This window comes from Oncorhynchus mykiss, chromosome 9 (assembly GCF_057628025.1).
Source record: "Oncorhynchus mykiss isolate SJ-2025 chromosome 9, ASM5762802v1, whole genome shotgun sequence".
Classification (NCBI taxonomy): domain Eukaryota; kingdom Metazoa; phylum Chordata; class Actinopteri; order Salmoniformes; family Salmonidae; genus Oncorhynchus; species Oncorhynchus mykiss.
Genome location: NC_143030.1, coordinates 71,601,067 through 71,619,618, shown reverse-complemented (window position 1 = coordinate 71,619,618; position 18,552 = coordinate 71,601,067). Strand labels below are relative to the sequence as shown.

The 18,552-nt window shown below is 43.4% G+C and overlaps 1 protein-coding gene across 3 annotated transcripts in view; it reads left to right on the top strand.

Annotated features, from left to right (window-relative positions):
• The window catches only part of LOC118966098 (complement C1q-like protein 4), a 31,964-nt gene extending 13,766 nt beyond the window's left edge, over positions 1–18,198 (top strand). For 2 of the 3 annotated variants that reach the window (XM_090185232.1, XM_090185231.1), the window contains one exon: positions 13,934–15,510. In XM_090185232.1, the coding sequence (XP_090041358.1) occupies positions 13,934–14,113 (180 nt within the window). In that variant the 3' untranslated portion in view covers positions 14,114–15,510. Of the gene's footprint in view, positions 1–13,933; positions 15,511–16,577 lie in introns of those variants that run through there. The other variant, XM_090185233.1, reaches the window with a different exon arrangement.
• The last annotated feature ends 354 nt before the right edge of the window (positions 18,199–18,552 follow it).

Below are 18,552 nucleotides of genomic sequence, written 5' to 3'. Positions count from 1 at the left end.
CTCCGTGCTGCATTAGAATTACAACTCCTTACTCATAATTTATTCCTGGTGCTAACATATGTCCTTGTCCTGATTGTGTCCACATTCTGATTTGGCCCACATTTGTTGACAAGTGTTGATGATCAAAAGACAGATTCTGATCTGATTCTGATCAAATCTTCCTCACCAACTCCGGAGATAGTCAGGCACACATTGTGTCTGGATATCTTACAAGTGTAGACGGATCTGGACAGTGAAACCGTTTTAATCATCATTTTCCCGCCTTGTAAAATCCTTGACAAGTGCCACCATTTAACTATGACATCAATATGTGACTTAAAATTTGAAAAAGGAATATTATTTTTAAAGAATGTGTGTCAAATAATTTTCATACAGGGAGGAACCTGGAAATCTGGTCACAGTGTGGGCACAGTGAACAGATAAGATAAACATTTGAATACCGTGTTTAGATGCAAATCTGAAAATGTGGGCACAATTAGAATGTGGAAAAGATCAGGACCAAGGATGCATTTTGGCGCCAGGTATAAACAGGGCTTCTGTTTCCAGACAGTTGCTAATGAATTTGTAAATCTATCAATGTCTCAGTTATTTTACATGCTCTGGTCAGTGACTCAGTGTCCATATGGTAGTTGTTCCTAAATGAGATTCAGGTCACGGAGTCTACAGCCAGCCAGCCAGCCAGGGTGAAGTTCAGTTAATCCCTGTGTGGCTGTCCAGTGTCCACTCTAAGGTAGATTGATTAAGCAGGTGTGTGTGTGTGTGTGTGTGTGTGTGTGTGTGTGTGTGTGTGTGTGTGTGTGTGTGTGTGTGTGTGTGTGTGTGTGTGTGTGTGTGTGTGTGTGTGTGTGTGTGTGTGTGTGTGTGTGTGTGTGTGTGTGTGTGTGTGTGTGTGTGTGTGTGTGTGTGTGTGTGTGTGTTATAAAAATGAAGAATAAGAACACCTTAAGAATCCCCCCCCTCAGAACAGGATCAATTCATCAGGGTATGGACTCTACCATGTGCCGAAAGCGTTCCAAGGGGATGCTGGTCCATGTTGACTTTAATGCTTCCCACAGTTGTGTCAAGTTGGCTGGTAGTATATATATATATTACATATGTGTGTGTGTGTATAAGCAACAACAATAACAATAATTGATTGTCATCTCTAATGGTTAGCTTGTCATTCTGCTAGACATCCTGTAGTGACAAGCCAATATCACATTAGCATCTGGTGTTGCTGTGACTTCCCATTGACAGACAGCATATGTCATCCCCCTCATTATTTTGGGCAGGGTGCTTTTCCCCTCAGGCACAGTCGGAGGAAGGCTGCAGTTAGAAACGTTGGCACTTGGCCACTTTTGATTTCCCCTAAAACACAAAGAAGGAGTATCCAACACTACTATATTATTTTATAAGGTATTTAACATTATGTATTATATAAAGTATAATTGTTGGGAGCAGGGACTTTTATTGTAGCAATATCGCTCCAATATGTTGAAGGTTTATTAATGTAAGTCTGCTATTTTTGCTCGTAATGGTGAACAGAGAGACAGAGATATGTGAGGGAGGCATGGTAGGATTATGAAGGAGATAAATGTGAAGGTGGGGACTGAGATGGAGCAATAGAAAGAGATTAGAACAACCTATGAAATAGCTGGCCACTCCCCCAGAGAAGCCAGCAGAACAGCCCATGAAAGAGCTGGCCATTCCTCCAGAGAAGCCAGCAGAACAACCCATGAAAGAGCTGGCTGGCCACTCCCCCAGAGAAGCCAGCAGAACAGCCCATGAAAGAGCTGGCCACTCCCCCAGAGAAGCCAGCAGAACAGCCCATGAAAGAGCTGGCTGGCCATTCCCCCAGAGAAGCCAGCAGAACAGCCCACACCAGATCCTGACCACAGCAGAACAGACAAATGACTCCCTCCTAGCAACCCCATGAAAACCCCTCGACACCCACTGAGGACACACAAAAGCCACAGATTGTACTCCTTATGGACTCGAATGGGAAATAAATACAAGAAAATTAACTTTCCCGCAAACACACAGCGGCTAAACTCTGCTGCCCAAATAGTCAGCGCGCCCTCACCTACTATCTGATGGCCAACTAGGCTCACCCAGCCACGTAATAGTTCACACAGGCACAAACGACCTGAGAGCACAGCAAGAAAGGGTGGCCACAGCACTGTTTGGTGCTTCTGTCCCCAACCAAGGAGGGCCTACAGGCCTACTGTCAGACTTGGACTCTGACGGTGAATCTCAGTAAGACAAAAATAATGGTGTTCCAAAAAAGTTCCAATATCCAGTACAACAAATACAAATTCAATCTAGACACCGTTGCCCTATCGCACACAAAGAACTATACCTACCTCGGCCTCAACACCACTGGTAACTTCCACAAGGATGTGAACATTTTTTAATTTTTTTTAATTTCACCTTTATTTAACCAGGTAGGCAAGTTGAGAACAAGTTCTCATTTACAATTGCGACCTGGCCAAGATAACAACAAAGCAGTTGGACACATACAACAACACAGAGTTACACATGGAGTAAAACAAACATACAGTCAATAATACAGTAGAAACAAGTCTATATACGATGTGAGCAAATGAGGTGAGATAAGGGAGGTAAAGGCAAAAAAAAGGCCATGGTGGCAAAGTAAATACAATATAGCAAGTAAAACACTGGAATGGTAGATTTGCAGTGGAAGAATGTGTAAAGTAGAAATACAAATAATGGGGTGCAAAGGAGCAAAATAAATAAATAAATACAGTAGGGAAAGAGGTAGTTGTTTGGGCTAAATTATAGGTGGGCTATGTACAGGTGCAGTAATCTGTGAGCTGCTCTGACAGCTGGTGAGGGAGATAAGTGTTTCCAGTGTTTCCAGTTTCAGAGATTTTTTAAGTTCGTTCCAGATCTAAGAGACAAGGCAAGTAGGGCCTTCTAAGACATCAAAAGGAACATAAAACTCACTTCTCAAATAGGATCTGTGTAAAAATACTTCAATAAGTTATAAAACCCTTTGCTCTCTATTGTTATGAGGTCTGGAGTCCACTCACCAATCAAGAATTTGCAAAATCCCAAACAATGCATTCAGGGCAGAATTAGGACTATACCAGATAGTTATCAACATCCAGAAAAGAGCTGTTAAATTCTACAACCACCTAAAAGGAATCGATGCCCACACATTCCACCACAAAGCCCTCACCTACAGAGAGACAAACCTAGAGAAAAGCCCCCTCAGCTAGGTGGTTCTGGAGCTCTGTTCACAAAGACAAACACGAACACAAACAGACCCCACAGAGCCCCAGGACAGCAACACAATTAGAAATATAATTATTTGACAGACTAGAAAGAATCAAACAACAACCAGAGCAAACTAGAATGCTATTTGGCCCTAAGCAGAGAGGACACAGTGGCAGAACACCTGACCACTGTGACTGACCCAAAATTAAGAAAATTCTTGACTATGTAGAGACTCAGTAAGCATTGCTTTGCCTTGCCGTAGGCATACCTGGCTCTCAAGAGAAGACAGGCTATGTGCACACTGCCCACAAAATGAAGTGAAACTGAGCTGCACTTCCTAACCTCCTGCCAAATGTTTGACCACATTAGAGATACATATTTCCCACAGATCGCAGAGACCCACAAAAAAATGTAAAACAAATCAAACATTGCTAAACTCCCATATCTGTTAGGCGAAATACCACAGTGTGCAAACACTGCAGCAAGATTTGTGGCCCGTTGCCATGAGAAAAGGACAACCAGTGGAGCACAAACAACATTTAATACCACCAATAACAACATTTAATACCACCATTAAAACATTTAATACCACCAATAACAACATTTAATACCACCAATAACAACATTTAATACCACCAATATTTCTCTGTTTATTTGTACTACAAATATTTGCACATTACTAAAGTACTATACATAGCTCATAATATAACACTTGAAATGTCTTTATCTTTTTGAAATTCATTTTTACTAGTTTTCTGTTGATGTTGTTTTGTGTCTCTTCACTTTTGTTCATTGTTTATTTCACTTGCTTTGGCAATGTAAACACGTTTCCCATGCGAATAAATCCTCTTTGAATTGAATTGAGAGAGAGAGAGAGAGAGAAAGAGAGAGGGACAGAGAGAGAGAGAGACAGATAGAGAGAGAGAGACAGATAGAGAGAGAGAGAGACAGATAGAGCGAGAGAGAGAAAGAGAGAGAGAGAGAGAGAGAGGGACAGAGAGAGAGAGAGCGAGAGAGAGAGAGAGGGACAGAGAGAGAGAGACAGATAGAGAGAGAGAGAGACAGATAGAGAAAAAGAGAGAGAAAGAGAGAGAGAAAGAGAGAGAGAGACAAGAAAACGAGAGATCAACAGGGAGATGGAGATGGCCAGGGGAGGGGGAATGAGCTCCTCCATGTGTGGCCGCCACACTGAGCTGATCCTGGGGCTGTGAGGAGAAAGAAGGCCCCTGGGGGCCAGCATAGAGCCTGGGGCTGTCTCTCTTGTCTCTGGCTAGCCCTGGCCCTTTCATTACAGGGCTTCTGGTAAACGGGCCTGGGAGGGAGGGAGGAGACAGAGACAGACAAGGATAGATGAAATGAGAATCTGAAAAAATCATTTTTATTTAACTAAGCAAGTCAGTTAAGAGCAAATTCTTATTTACAATGAGAGCCTACCCCAGCCAATTGTACACCGCCATATGGGACTCACGATCAGAACAGATGTGATGCAGCCTGGATTTGAACCAGGGACTAGAGTGATGCCTCTTGCTCTGAGATGCAGTGCTGCTGCGCCACTCGGGAGCAAGTCAGTAGCCATTCGGGAGGTGGGGCTAGGGTAATAAACTGATCAAGCACGGCTATTCTGTGAGACCGGCAGGGAGATGTGAGGGTATACAAAGTCCTCTTTTTATCTATGGTGCCTTGGTTCACTGGTAATAAAACTGACAGGATTCATTGGTTGTGATATACTGACCTCTTAGAGGGAAGACAATAGAAAAGTAGCTCTTAAACTCTCTCTCTTTCTGCCGCACATGGCAAGGCAAGACAGGTGGGAGGGGGGGGAGAGAGAGAGAGAGAGAGAGAGGGGTGAACAGGCAGTGGCTAGGGTGGTTGTTGTCCTTGATGATTTTATTTGGCCTTCCTTTGACATTGGGTGCTGCAGGGCAGGTATTTTGCCCCCGCACTACCCTCTGGATAGCCTTGTGGTTGAGGGCAGTGCAGTTGCCGTACCAGGCGGTGATATAGCCTGACAGGATGCTCTCGATTGGGCATCTATAGAAGTTTGTGAGGGTTTTAGGTGACACGCAAAATTTCTTCAGCCTCCTGAGGTTGAAGAGGCGCTGAAACAGGTTAAGGAAGGATTTTTTTAAAAACTTTGAGACAACTGAGACATTGATTTTGTATGTGTGCCATTCAGAGGGTGAAACGTGCCTTTGTGCACAGGTTTGTGTCAAGAACTGCAACGCTTTTGAGTTTTTCACACTCAACAGTTTCCTGTGTGTATCAAGAATGGTCAACCGGGCCTCCCGGATGGCGCAGTGTCATCAGAGTCCCTGGGTTCGCGCCCAGGCTCTGTCGTAACCGGCCGCGACCGGGAGGTCCGTGGGGCGACGCACAATTGGCCTAGCGTCGTCCGGGTTAGGGAGGGATTGGTCGGTAGGGATCTCCTTGTCTCATCACGCACCAGCGACTCCTGTGGCGGGCCGGGCGCAGTGCGCACTAGCCAAGGTTGCCAGGTGCACGGTGTAGCCTCCGACACATTGGTGCGGCTGGCTTCCGGGTTGGATGCGCGCTGTGTTAAGAAGCAGTACGGCTGGTTGGGTTGTGTATCGGAGGACGCATGACATTCAACCTTCGTCTCTCCCGAGCCCGTACGGGAGTTGTAGCAATGAGACAAGATAGTAGCTACTACAACAATTGGATATCACGAAATTGGGGAGAAAAAGGGGTAAAAAAAATAAAAAAGAAAAAAAAAGAATGGGTAACCACCCAAAGGACATCCAGCCAATTTGACACAACTGTGAGAAGCATTGGAGTCAACATGGGCCAGCATCCCTGTGAAACGCTTTCGATACCTTGTAGAGACGAATTGAGGCTGTTCTGAGGGCAAAAGCTTGAGGTGAAACTTAATATTCGGAAGGTGTTCCTAATGTTTGGTATGTATGTAATTACTATGGCAAGAAAGATCAAAAGACGTCTATTTTGAGAGATTTATATTACATAATCATTAACTCTTTTGTTGGTTGTCTCGAAGTATGAAATACAGGTTAAATCACAGGTTATATCAATTTCTACAGAAAACCCAGTGATTTGAGCTCACATATTGAAATCCATTATAAGGAGAGAAGCACAGAGTACAGCCAGAGTCAGAGCTTCCTTAGCTACAATACCCTAAAGGCTAATTATAATACATTTCAGCAGCTCTACCATGTCCATGCCTGGACCCCAAATAACACCCTATTCCCTTTATAGTGCACTACTTTAAGCCAGGGCCCATACGACTGTGGTCAAAATTAGTACACTATGTAGGGAATAGGGTGCTATTTGGGAAGCACACCATGTCACTTCTTTCTGGAGTTAATACAGGTTCTGGTCATTACAGAGTGGCCGTGTGAAACCACTTTCATGTGATCTATTAAAAGAGTATAAATTACTGGTTAAAAAGACCCAGGGAAAGATTAAATCTGAGGCAATGAAGGCAGTATAATCTCCATTTGTCCACTTTGAACATTTTATATAATATGCACCTCGTCCATACCACGTCAGCGGGCATCCCTTACATACCAGTTGTGTCACGACAGTGATATAACATACATATCATTGGTATTCCTTGTTTATGACAAAACTCAAGGAACCACCCAGCTGGCACATTTGGTTCCTTGGAAGTTGTCGGAGTGTACCTTTTTGGTTTCCCATTGGGTCTGGGAACAAAGCCATACGTTTCTTGACCGGTAAAACTGAACGGAAGTTAACATTTCGCCTGTTCTGGGAACGTTCATTTTTAGGTTGCAGGGAGGTTCTGGGAACGTTTTACTCTGGTTGCCTCACAGTTTTCCTGGGGGTTTTTAATAAGGTTTTGAGAACAGAAATTATAGGGTATTTGGAGGTAATTAAATAACATTCTGAGAACACGTTTTAATAAGACTTTTAACAATACTGCTAGTGTAACGGTTTTCTTCATCTGAAGGAGAGGCGGACCAAAATGCAGCGTGGTGGTTATTCATGATTCTTTAATAAAGAAAACTATACATGAATAAACTAACAAAAACAATAAACGTGAGAAAACCTAAACAGCCTATCTGGTGACAACAAACACAGGAACAATCACCCACGAAACACTCAAAGCATATGGCTGCCTAAATATGGTTCCCAATCAGAGACAACGACAAACACCTGCCTCTGATTGAGAACCACTCCAGACAGCCATAGACTTACCTAGAAAACCCCACTAAGACACAAACCCAATACCTAACAAAACCCCAAGACAAAACACACCACATAATAAACCCATGTCACACCCTGGCCTGACCAAAATAATAAAGAAAACACAAAATACTAAGACCAGGGCGTGACAGCTAGCTTATTTTGGGTTAACTGTTTTGAACTATAAGCACTAAATTGCTTAGGCATTAATCATGTAAACACATTTATTTCAATTAGAATTTTGCACAGCATCAGTGAGATTTGAACATATGACCTTCTGTTCGCTATCCATGGAATTAGTCCACTGCACTACAAAAATGGAGTTAGCTAAGTTTGTTTTTCACCATTTCAAAGAAACGAGCACTCATTATGTTCAGGTGTGAACACACTTAACAAGATAGAGGATAGAGAGAGTTTTGTTGACACTGAGAACAGAATGTACAAAACATTAGGAACACCTTCCTAATATTGAGTTGCACCCACCTTTGCTTCAATTTGTCACGGCATGGACTTTATTTCCCTTTCTACAAGGTATCGAAAGCGTTCCACAGGGATGCTGGTCCATGTTGAGTAGAATGCTTCCCACAGTTGTGTCATGTTGGCTGGATCTCCTTTGGGTGGTGGACCATTCTTGATACAATGACGGAACTGTTGAGCGTGAAAAATCCAGCAGCGTTGCAGTTCTTCACACAAACCAGTGCGCCTGGCACCTTCTACCATACCCCGTTCAAAGGTACTTAACTCTCCTCTCCTTCATCTACACTGATTGAAGTGGATTTAACAAGTGACATCAAAAAAGGGATCATAGCTTCCACGTGGATCCATCTGATGAGTCTATGCCATGGAAAGAGCAGGTGTTCCTAATGTTTTGTACAGTCAGTGTGTATGTTTTTAAAAATAACATTCGTAGGATGTTCTTTGAATGTTACTAAGGTTTTCTTGTGGTTTTTATGGAAAGTTTTCTTAATGTTCCAAGAACATGACTTTAAATAGAAGCATGAGGAAACCTGCAGAAAACGTTATGCTGAAGTACTGAAATCTCCACAGATGTTTCTTAAGCGCTAGTTGGATATCCTGCACCATTCCCAGAAAGTTGTGGGACGGTTGTATGCAAAATAACCATAGGGCAACCACGCTCTCACCAGATCCACGCTCTCACCAGATCCACGCTCTCACCAGATCCACGCTCTCACCAGATCCACGCTCTCACCAGATCCACGCTCTCACCAGATCATGTCTCACCAGATCCACGCTCTCACCAGATAATTTCTCACCAGATCCACTCTCTCACCAGATCCACGCTCTCACCAGATCATGTCTCAACAGATCATGTCTCACCAGATCCACGCTCTCACCAGATCATGTCTCACCAGATCCACGCTCTCACCAGACCGTGTCTCACCAGATCCACGCTCTCACCAGATCGTGTCTCACCAGATCCACGCTCTCACCAGATCCATGCTCTCACCAGATCATGTCTCACCAGACCGTGTCTCACCAGATCCACACTCTCACCAGATCGTGTCTCACCAGATCCACACTCTCACCAGATCCACACTCTCACCAGATCATGTCTCACCAGATCCACGCTCTCACCAGATCCACGCTCTCACCAGATCCACGCTCTCACCAGATCCACGCTCTCACCAGATCGTGTCTCACCAGATCCACGCTCTCACCAGAGCGTGTCTCTCCAGATCCACGCTATCACCAGATCTAAGATACATGGTTCTCAGATCGTTATGTGCTTGCTGGGCAGGGAAGGATTTCGGACCAGAAAAATGAGGGGTTAGGGGAACATGTTGCATTTAACAAGTATAGCATGACATATTACAGCTCCATGATCTATTATAAAACATAGCTACATTAGCATAGATAAGGCAATTGCAAATGTGGCAGAATGTTAAATAGCAAATCTTTATTTCTTTAAATGGCAATAGCAGAGAAAACACTGCTGTCACCATCATAATCATATCATAACCTGACAGCACCATGTCACCACCATAACCTCTAACTTCAACCACACGTCATGTCCCCTAACAGCAATAAGGAAACCTACCACTAAAACAGACACAAATATCCCCTGGAGGAATCACATCCCAGTCTTTGGATTCATTAATTAGTATACCGATTTCACCTAATTCAAAACAGACATCGATAATTAGTACACAAATGCAACGTCTAGGCAATGTTTAGAGCCATTCCCTTGTTCTCTCTCTAATGCCTTATGCACTTGTCTGGACATCGTGACATGTTCAGTGTGTGGGTGTCTATATATCTGTCTTGTGGTGTTATCTCAGTCTGGCCCTCACAACACTCCCCTCCCTATTGCCTCCTCCCTCAGCCCACTGTCTACCAACCTCCATTAACACATCTATCTTCCTCTCCTCTCGTCCACTGATCTCTCTCTCTTTCTCTCTCTCTCTCTCTCTGTTCCTCTTCCTTTCTGTTTCATCTTCCTCTCCTCTCGTCCACTGATCTCTCTCTCTCTCTCTCTGTTCCTCTTCCTTTCTGTTTCATCTTCCTCTCCTCTCGTCCACTGATCTCTCTCTCTCTCTCTCTCTCTGTTCCTCTTCCTTTCTGTTTCATCTTCCTCTCCTCTCGTCCACTGTTCTCTCTCTCTCTCTCTCTCCCTGTTCCTCTTCCTTTCTGTTTCATCTTCCTCTCCTCTCGTCCACTGTTCTCTCTCTCTCTCTCTCCCTGTTCCTCTTCCTTTCTGTTTCATCTTCCTCTCCTCTCGTCCACTGATCTCTCTCTCTCTCTCTCTCTCTCCCTGTTCCTCTTCCTTTCTGTTTCATCTTCCTCTCCTCTCGTCCACTGTTCTCTCTCTCTCTCTCTCTTTCTCTCTCTGTCTCCCTGTTCCTCTTCCTTTCTGTTTCTCTGTTGACCAACTTGTCTTGTTTTGTCATCCTTTTATCGTCATGCTTTGTGAGGTTTTGCATCTCGGTCATGTTTCGTTTTTCTCTGGTCCTCCATTCCCCTGGCTCACTGTATGATGGACTATCTTTCCTTTATTATGTCCCCCTGACTGCCCACAGAGCAACACAGTGTTAGAAAGGGTGGACAAAAACCCTTTCAAACTTACACAACAGCCTCTCTCAACAAGCCTGTTAATACGATGACATGGTCTGTTGAGTGTGACTTACACAGAATGTGGGACCAGTGTTCAGGAATCAGTGTTCTTTTGTTAGAGGGCCCGCCTTGAGATTGGAAGGTTGGCGGTTCAATCCCGTGTTGAGTCATACCAAAGTGGGACCCGGTGCCTTAACGAGATGGATTGTGGGTAAGGCTCAATGGGCCATTCTGGCTTAGACAAGGCTTACTTTCTAATGATTAGTCAGCAATGTACTTAGCATATATATATATCAGAATGCACCTTGTTGGGGAGAAGGACATAAGGGCTCATACATGCTTATAAAGCATTATTATACTTGTCAGATTTATGTAAAGTGTTACCAATGACACAGTAAAGTAGCGGGATTGAGTGACATGACGTTAGTCGAGCTGCAGATCATACTCTGTGCCTGTCGTGTCGTGTCTTGGAGATATGCGTCGGTCGTCTGGGGGGCTGACAGAGATTGAGTGGTCTATGCTCAGCACTCACACCGTGGCTGCCTAGACATGAAGCCTGACAGATAGATACAAGGTCAGTTAGGCCACTGACGCCAGACAGACAGTATGTCTATGGAGTTGAGGTATAAATCTTACATACTCACTCCTCTTTTTTGAGACTGTAATTGTGTAGCTTTCCGTCACCTGGTTGGTTAGTGCTGCCCGACTATCTGACAGGTCCTTGTACAGACTGCACTGGATAAACAGACGGATTGGGATCTAACCTCTGACTTCTTCCTCGATCACAACCATATTGTCTGTTATTGTTTAGCAGAGTACGCAGAGCTGATCACACACCCTGTTTTTGGTCATCAGAAGACGCAGAGCTGATCACACATCCTGTTATTGGTCCTCAGAGGACGCAGAGCTGATCACACACCCTGTTATTGGTCCTCAGAGGACGCAGAGCTGATCACACACCCTGTTATTGGTCATCAGAGAGCTGCTGTAGCTGTGGATGTGGCTCTCAGACCTGTGTAATGAAGCAGAAGGCTGATTGGCTAGTGTAGAATAGATGAGGAAGAGGTGTTCACAGGGGACAATGGGTAGTCTACAGCAGTGGTCAGCATCCTTTTCTGAGTGAAGATCACTTTCGCAGTCAAAAATCAAGCTGAGATCTACCGCTCAGAATTAAAACATGACATAAAATGACATGAACCTAATAAAAACGGTTCTGTAGGAGGTTTGGGCAGTAGGCCTAATACATGATCACAGCATATTAACTATATAATTGGCCTGACAATATTGTTCTTCTCAGACCATATTAGATTTAAAAACTACAGCTTTGTTAACAAACTAGGTCAATTGGTGTAGCACTTGTGAGGCACAGCTGAGCATAAATTGAAATAATTTGCATTCTTATTTTACTGGACTTGATGTTACCTGCATCGGATGGTCATGATGCTTTCAAGACAACTGGGAACTTGAAGAAAATAAACTAGGTCAAATCGTGACGTCAGGGATCTTCAGGTCAGAAGGTCGGAGCTCTAGAAAGATGCCAAACTTTTCAACTTGGTATTCCAAGTTGGATGACCTATCATGAGGTAGGAAAATTATGTGGATATATTGAAGCAACATCTCAAGACATCAGTCAGGAAGTTAAAGCTTGGTCGCATATGGGTCTTCCAAATGGACAATGACCCCAAGCATACTTCCAAAGTTGTGGCAAAATGGCTTAAGGACAATAAAGTCAAGGTATTGGAGTGGCCATCACAAAACCCTGACCTCAATCCCATAGAAAATCTGTGGGCAGAACTGAAAAAGTGTGTGCAAGGAAGGAGGCCTACAAACCTGACTCAGTTACACCAGCTCTATCAGGAGTAATGGGCCAAAATTCATCCAACTTATTGTGGGAAGCTTGTGGAAGGCTACCCGAAACGTTGGACCAATGTTAAACAATATAAAGGCAATGCTACCAAATACTAATTGAGTGTATGTAAACTTCTGACCCACTGGGAATGTGATGAAAGAAATAAAAGCTGAAATAAATCATTCTCTCTACAATTATTCTGACATTTCACATTCTTAAAATAAAGTGGTGATCCTCACTGACCTAAGACAGGGCATTTTTACTTGGATTAAATGTCAGGAATTGTGAAAAACTGAGTTCAAATGAATTTGGCTAAGGTGTATGTAAACGTCCGACTTCAACTGAACATGACAAAATGCTAATAATAATAAAAACGCAGGGCTATTAATAGCCTACATCTGGCTACTCATTGTAGCTGCAGCACGAGTGGAAGTAGGGAGAAGCGCATTTTATATTTTGTAATAGTGTTGAGTAAAAACAGTTTTGACAGTGCTGAATAAAAACTTAGACATGAACTCACTCAAAACAGTCTCTCTCAGGTCATGATTTTAAAAGTTATTACATCTCACGTAGGCTAGTATCAAACTAATGAAATGTTTGGCGATCGATCTGGAATGCCTTGAAGATCAACCAGTCGATCGCTATCGACCGGTTGGTGACCACTGGTCTACAGGGATGGAAGTCAGGAAGTCAGGCAGTCAGGTCTAGAAACAGCAACAGTATCTTCCCCCAGCAGCTGTTGACCTGCTGCTTATGATGTAAATGCCCTAGCGCTAATAGCAGAGCTCAATGTGCATGGTATTGAGTGTCTCTCTGTGTCCCAAATGGCACCCTATTTCCTTTATAGTGCACCACTTTTGACCAGGGCCTATAGTGCACTAATAGGGAGATATTTGGGATGCATCCACTGTGTCCGGCCCAGTCTGAGCCTCCTTCCATTTGCATGCTGGTGGGGAGCTCAGTCTGTATTGACCCGCAGGCAGTGGATCTTTACTTGTTCCTTAACACATTTAATTGGGTTTACTCGTGTGGACACGGAGACACAAATGCATTAATTAAGTTACTATTACAAAGCAGGAGGGGTTTGCCTATTGTAAAGCTATAACCTTGATGGGTTCAACACATGACAATGTCTGTCTGTCTGTCTGTCTGTCTGTCTGTCTGTCTGTCTGTCTGTCTGTCTGTCTGTCTGTCTGTCTGTCTGTCTGTCTGTCTGTCTGTCTGTCTGTCTGTCTGTCTGTCTGTCTGTCTGTCTGTCTGTCTGTCTGTCTGTCTGTCTGTCTGTCTGTCTGTCTGTCTGTCTGTCTGTCTGTCTGTCTGTCTGTCTGTCTGTCTGTCTGTCTGTCTGTCTGTCTGTCTGTCTGTCTGTCTGTCTGTCTGTCTGTCTGTCTGTCTGTCTGTCTGTCTGTCTGTCTGTCTGTCTGTCTGTCTGTCTGTCTGTCTGTCTGTCTGTCTGTCTGTCTGTCTGTCTGTCTGTCTGTCTGTCTGTCTGTCTGTCTGTCTGTCTGTCTGTCTGTCTGTCTGTCTTCTGTCTGTCTGTCTGTCTGTCTGTCTGTCTGTCTGTCTGTGTGTGTGTGTGTGTGTGTGTGTGTGTGTGTGTGTGTGTCACAGGTGAGGGCCAGTGCCATCGCCCAGGATGCGGACCAGAACTATGACTATGCGTCTAACAGTGTGATCCTGCATCTAGACGTGGGGGACGAGGTGTGTGTACAGCTGGACGGGGGGAAGGTCCATGGAGGAAACACCAACAAATACAGCACATTCTCTGGGTTCCTCATCTACCCTGACTGACTGACTGAATTGACCAACTTGACCGACTGGACTGACTGACCTTCACAACTTTAAAAAGACAAGAGAGGCTGTGGGTGGACTGCAGGAGCTGAAGGCAACACAGACAGATACAGACAAACACACACACACACACATACACACATATACACACACATACACACACAAACAGTGCACACAAACATACATAAAAAACGTGCATACATACAGTGCCAGTCAAAAGTTTGGACACACCGACTCATTCAAGGGTTTTTCTTTATTTTGACTATTTTCTAAATTGTAGAATAATAGTGAGACATGAAAATTATGATATAACTCATACGGAATCATGTAGTAACCAAAAAGGTGTTAATAAACAAATGAACATATGTTTATATTTTAAATTCTTCAAAGTAGCCACCCTTTGCCTTGATGACAGCTTTGCACACTCTTGGAATTCTCTCAACCAGCTTCACCTGGAATGCTTTTCTAACCGTCTTGAAGAAGCTCCCACATATACTGAGCACTTGTTGGCTGCTTTTCCTTCACTCTGCAGTCCAATTCATCCCAAACCATCTCAAGTCGGTTGAGGTAGGGTAATTGTGGAGGCCAGGTCATCTGACGTAGCACTCCATCACTCTCCTTCTTGGTCAAATAGCCTTTACACAGCCTAGAGGTGTGTTGGGTCATTGTCCTGTTGAAAAACAAATGATAGTCCCACTAAATGCAAACCAGATGGGATGGCGTATCACTGTAGAATGCTGTGATAGCCATGCTGGTTAAGTGTGCCTTGAAAACTAAATAAATCACTGACAGTGTCACCAGCAAAGCACCCCCACACCATCACACCTCCTCCTCCATGCTTCACGGTGGGAACCACACTTTGAGAGATCATCCGTTCACATACTCTGCGTCTCACAAAGACACAGCGGTTGGAACCAAAAATCTCAAATTTGGACTCATTAGACCAAAGGACTACTGGTCTAATGCCCATTGTTCGTGTTTCTTGCTCAAGCAAGTCTCTTCTTCTTATTGGTGTCCTTTAGTAGTGGTTTATTTGCAGTAATTCGACCATGAAGGCCTGATTCACTGAGCCTCCTCTGAACAGTTGATGTTGAGATGTCTCTGTTACTTGAACTCTGTGAAGCATTTATTTGGACTGCAATTTCTGAGGCTGGTAACTATAATTAACTTATCCTCTGTAGCAGAGGTAACTCTGGGTCTTCCTTTCCTGTGGCGGTCCTCATGAGAGACAGTTTGATCATAGTGCTTGATGGTTTTTGTGACTGCAATTGAAGAAACTTTCAAAGTTTTTGAAATGTTCCGGATTGACTGACCTTCATTTCTTAAAGTAATGATGGACTGTTGTAATGATGGACACCTGTTAATTGAAATGCATTCCAGGTGACTACCTAATGAAGCTGGTTGAGAGAATGCCAAGAGTGTGCAAAGCTGTCATCAAGGCAAAGGGTGGCTACTTTGAAGAATCTCAAATCTAAAATCAATTTTGATTTGTTTTACACTTTTTTGGTTACTACATGATTCCATATGTGTTATTTCATAGTTATAGTTATAGTTCATAGTTCATAGTTCATAGTCTTCACTATTATTCTACAATGTAGAAAATAGTAAAAATAAAGAAAACTTGAATGTGTAGGTGTGTCCAAACGTTTGATTGGTACTGTATGTACATACATTCATGCCGTACATGCATACACACACTTAACACTCTCCCGTACAACTGCTCTCTCTTTCTCACACACACACACGCACGCACGCACACACACACACACACACACACACACACACACACACACACACACACACACACACACACACACACACACACAGAAATGACAGCACACTGAAAGGACATGGACTGACTGAGTGTGGTTTTTCAAATGAAGAAGTGTTTCATTTGTGTGTTGTGTTATTGAGCCAATCATGACCAAGTGAATTTACTGACCCCTCATGTGTGTGGAAATATGGACATCAGAACATGTACAGAATAGGTGTGCAAAAGGTTGCATTAAAATATACCACATATTCAATGTCACGTCTACTTACATTGTTGTACATACAGTTTAACTAAGAGCATCAGTCCTACCCATTGAGCATTCTGAGTGTGACCAAAGGTTGTGAATGTGTGAATCAAGACTGGGTTCGCCTACTGAGTTAAAGCAAAGGCATTAGCTCTGGGAGCCAACACAAATTTCCAGAGTTCAATTTCCGCTACATTTCGCCCCCCTCTGACCCAGTCGACAGTTCAGTAGTTCACACTGTTAAGTCACTGTGATATGTCCCAATAACATCATCCAACTGTTTCAAAATAAAAGCCCCCTGCTGTTTCAAAATAAAAGTCACCTGCTTTTTCAAAATAAAATACCCCTTTATAATCCCTGTTGTTCATAATTTAGGCCAGAACAGTCTCACTCTACTACATGGAGACAGTTTGGTTTTTTATGATCAATTGTTGCTTGATTTTCAGCTATAAAAAAACAAGGAAGGACATAAATAAAACTGAAAACACAGATAACAAAATAACATGAAGAGAGAATTCAAAGTAAATCACATCTGGTCACAGATGGTTGAGCTTCTTTAACCATCACACCATGAGGCTGAGGGAGGACACCATCACACCATGAGGCTGAGGGAGGACACCATCACACCATGAGGCTGAGGGAGGACACCATCACACCATGAGGCTGAGGGAGGACACCATCACACCATGAGGCTGAGGGAGGACACCATCACGCCATGAGGCTGAGGGAGGACACCATCACGCCATGAGGCTGAGGGAGGACACCATCACACCATGAGGCTGAGGGAGGACACTATCACACCATGAGGCTGAGGGAGGACACTATCACACCATGAGGCTGAGGGAGGACACCATCACACCATGATGCTGAGGAAGGACACCATCACACCATGAGGCTGAGGGTGGACACTATCACACCATGAGGCTGAGGGAGGACACCATCACACCATGAGGCTGAGGAAGGACACCATCACACCATGAGGCTGAGGGTGGACACTATCACACCATGAGGCTGAGGGTGGACGGAAGGGGCAGAGGGGAATACAACACACAAACAGACACACGCACACAAACACACAGTACATATGCTGAAATTGCAAAAAAGTGAAAGGACGTGGACTGAGTGTGTGTGTTTCTATAGATGTGTGTGTGAAGAGTTGAGTGTTTTTGAGCCAATCATGACCAAGTGCATTTCTTAACCCCTCCTGTGTGTTGGCATGTCAGAGTGTGTGCAAGAAAGGATATCAGAACATGTACATTATAGGTGCAGTAACACTTTAACTCTGGTACATATCACAAGTCTCTTCTACTTACATTGTGAACTGTACCTACAGTACAATCACAATCATTCCTACCCATTCAACATTCTGAGAGTGACAAACGTGTTATTGTGTGATGCAATATCATGTTAGCCCACTGAGCTAAAGCCTGTGGAATTAGTTTTTGGAACTAAGGCAAGTTTTTTTCACTTTAATTTTTTGTACATCATTGGGAAGACATTCTCTAGCTAAAGGATCGAATGCTCTGCCTTCTACTGTTTTAACAGGATAAATAACATACATTGAGTGTACAAAACATTAGAAACACCTTCCTAATAAAATAAAAAAATATGAGAGCAGGTGTTCCTAATGTTTTGTAAACTCAGTGTCTATACAGTATGTGTGCACACACCCGACAACGAGAGAACCTTCCTTGTTCAATTCATTTGGAGTGACTAGCCATTTGGCTCTTAGCCTTCGCTAATTGTGTCAAATTGAGAATATGATTTGTGCCCCAAATGGCCCTATATAGTGCACTAGTTTTGGCTCTGGTCAAAAGTAGTGCACTATATAGAGAACAGGGTGTCATTTGGGATTCAGATGTGGCCTGTGAGTGTGGACCTAGAGGCTGAGGGTTCAAACCTAACCCATACCGGTTGGCCACTGCTTCAAACCGACTGTTCTTCCATGGATTTCCAATATGTCTAGTTAAGACACTGCCTTACAAGGTAAGAATATATTGATCTGAGTTGTAGATCATACACCTAGCTCTAAAAAATTAAAAAATTAAAGATATGTACATTTCAAAATGTGGCAATATCTTTCCTGACTACTAAATAGCCATAAAGTGTAACCTAATGGTGGTTACTAGTCACTTGTTGACATTGTTGGATGGAGATCCTTGAGAAACATGGTTCATCAAAACAAACAGCATGCCACTACATTATCTCACAAGTGATCAAGTGATCTTTATTTCGGTTTGAATAACAAGTGAATGTCAAAAACGTGATTAGTTAAGAGTTGAAATGTACACCATTATAAGCAGTTTATTGAACTGGAATTGTATCAAGTCAGCCCCATGCATCATTTTGTCACTTTAAACCAATATCTAAGCCTCATAATGAAGGGGAATGACCATACATTAATTATATGTATGGAGAATT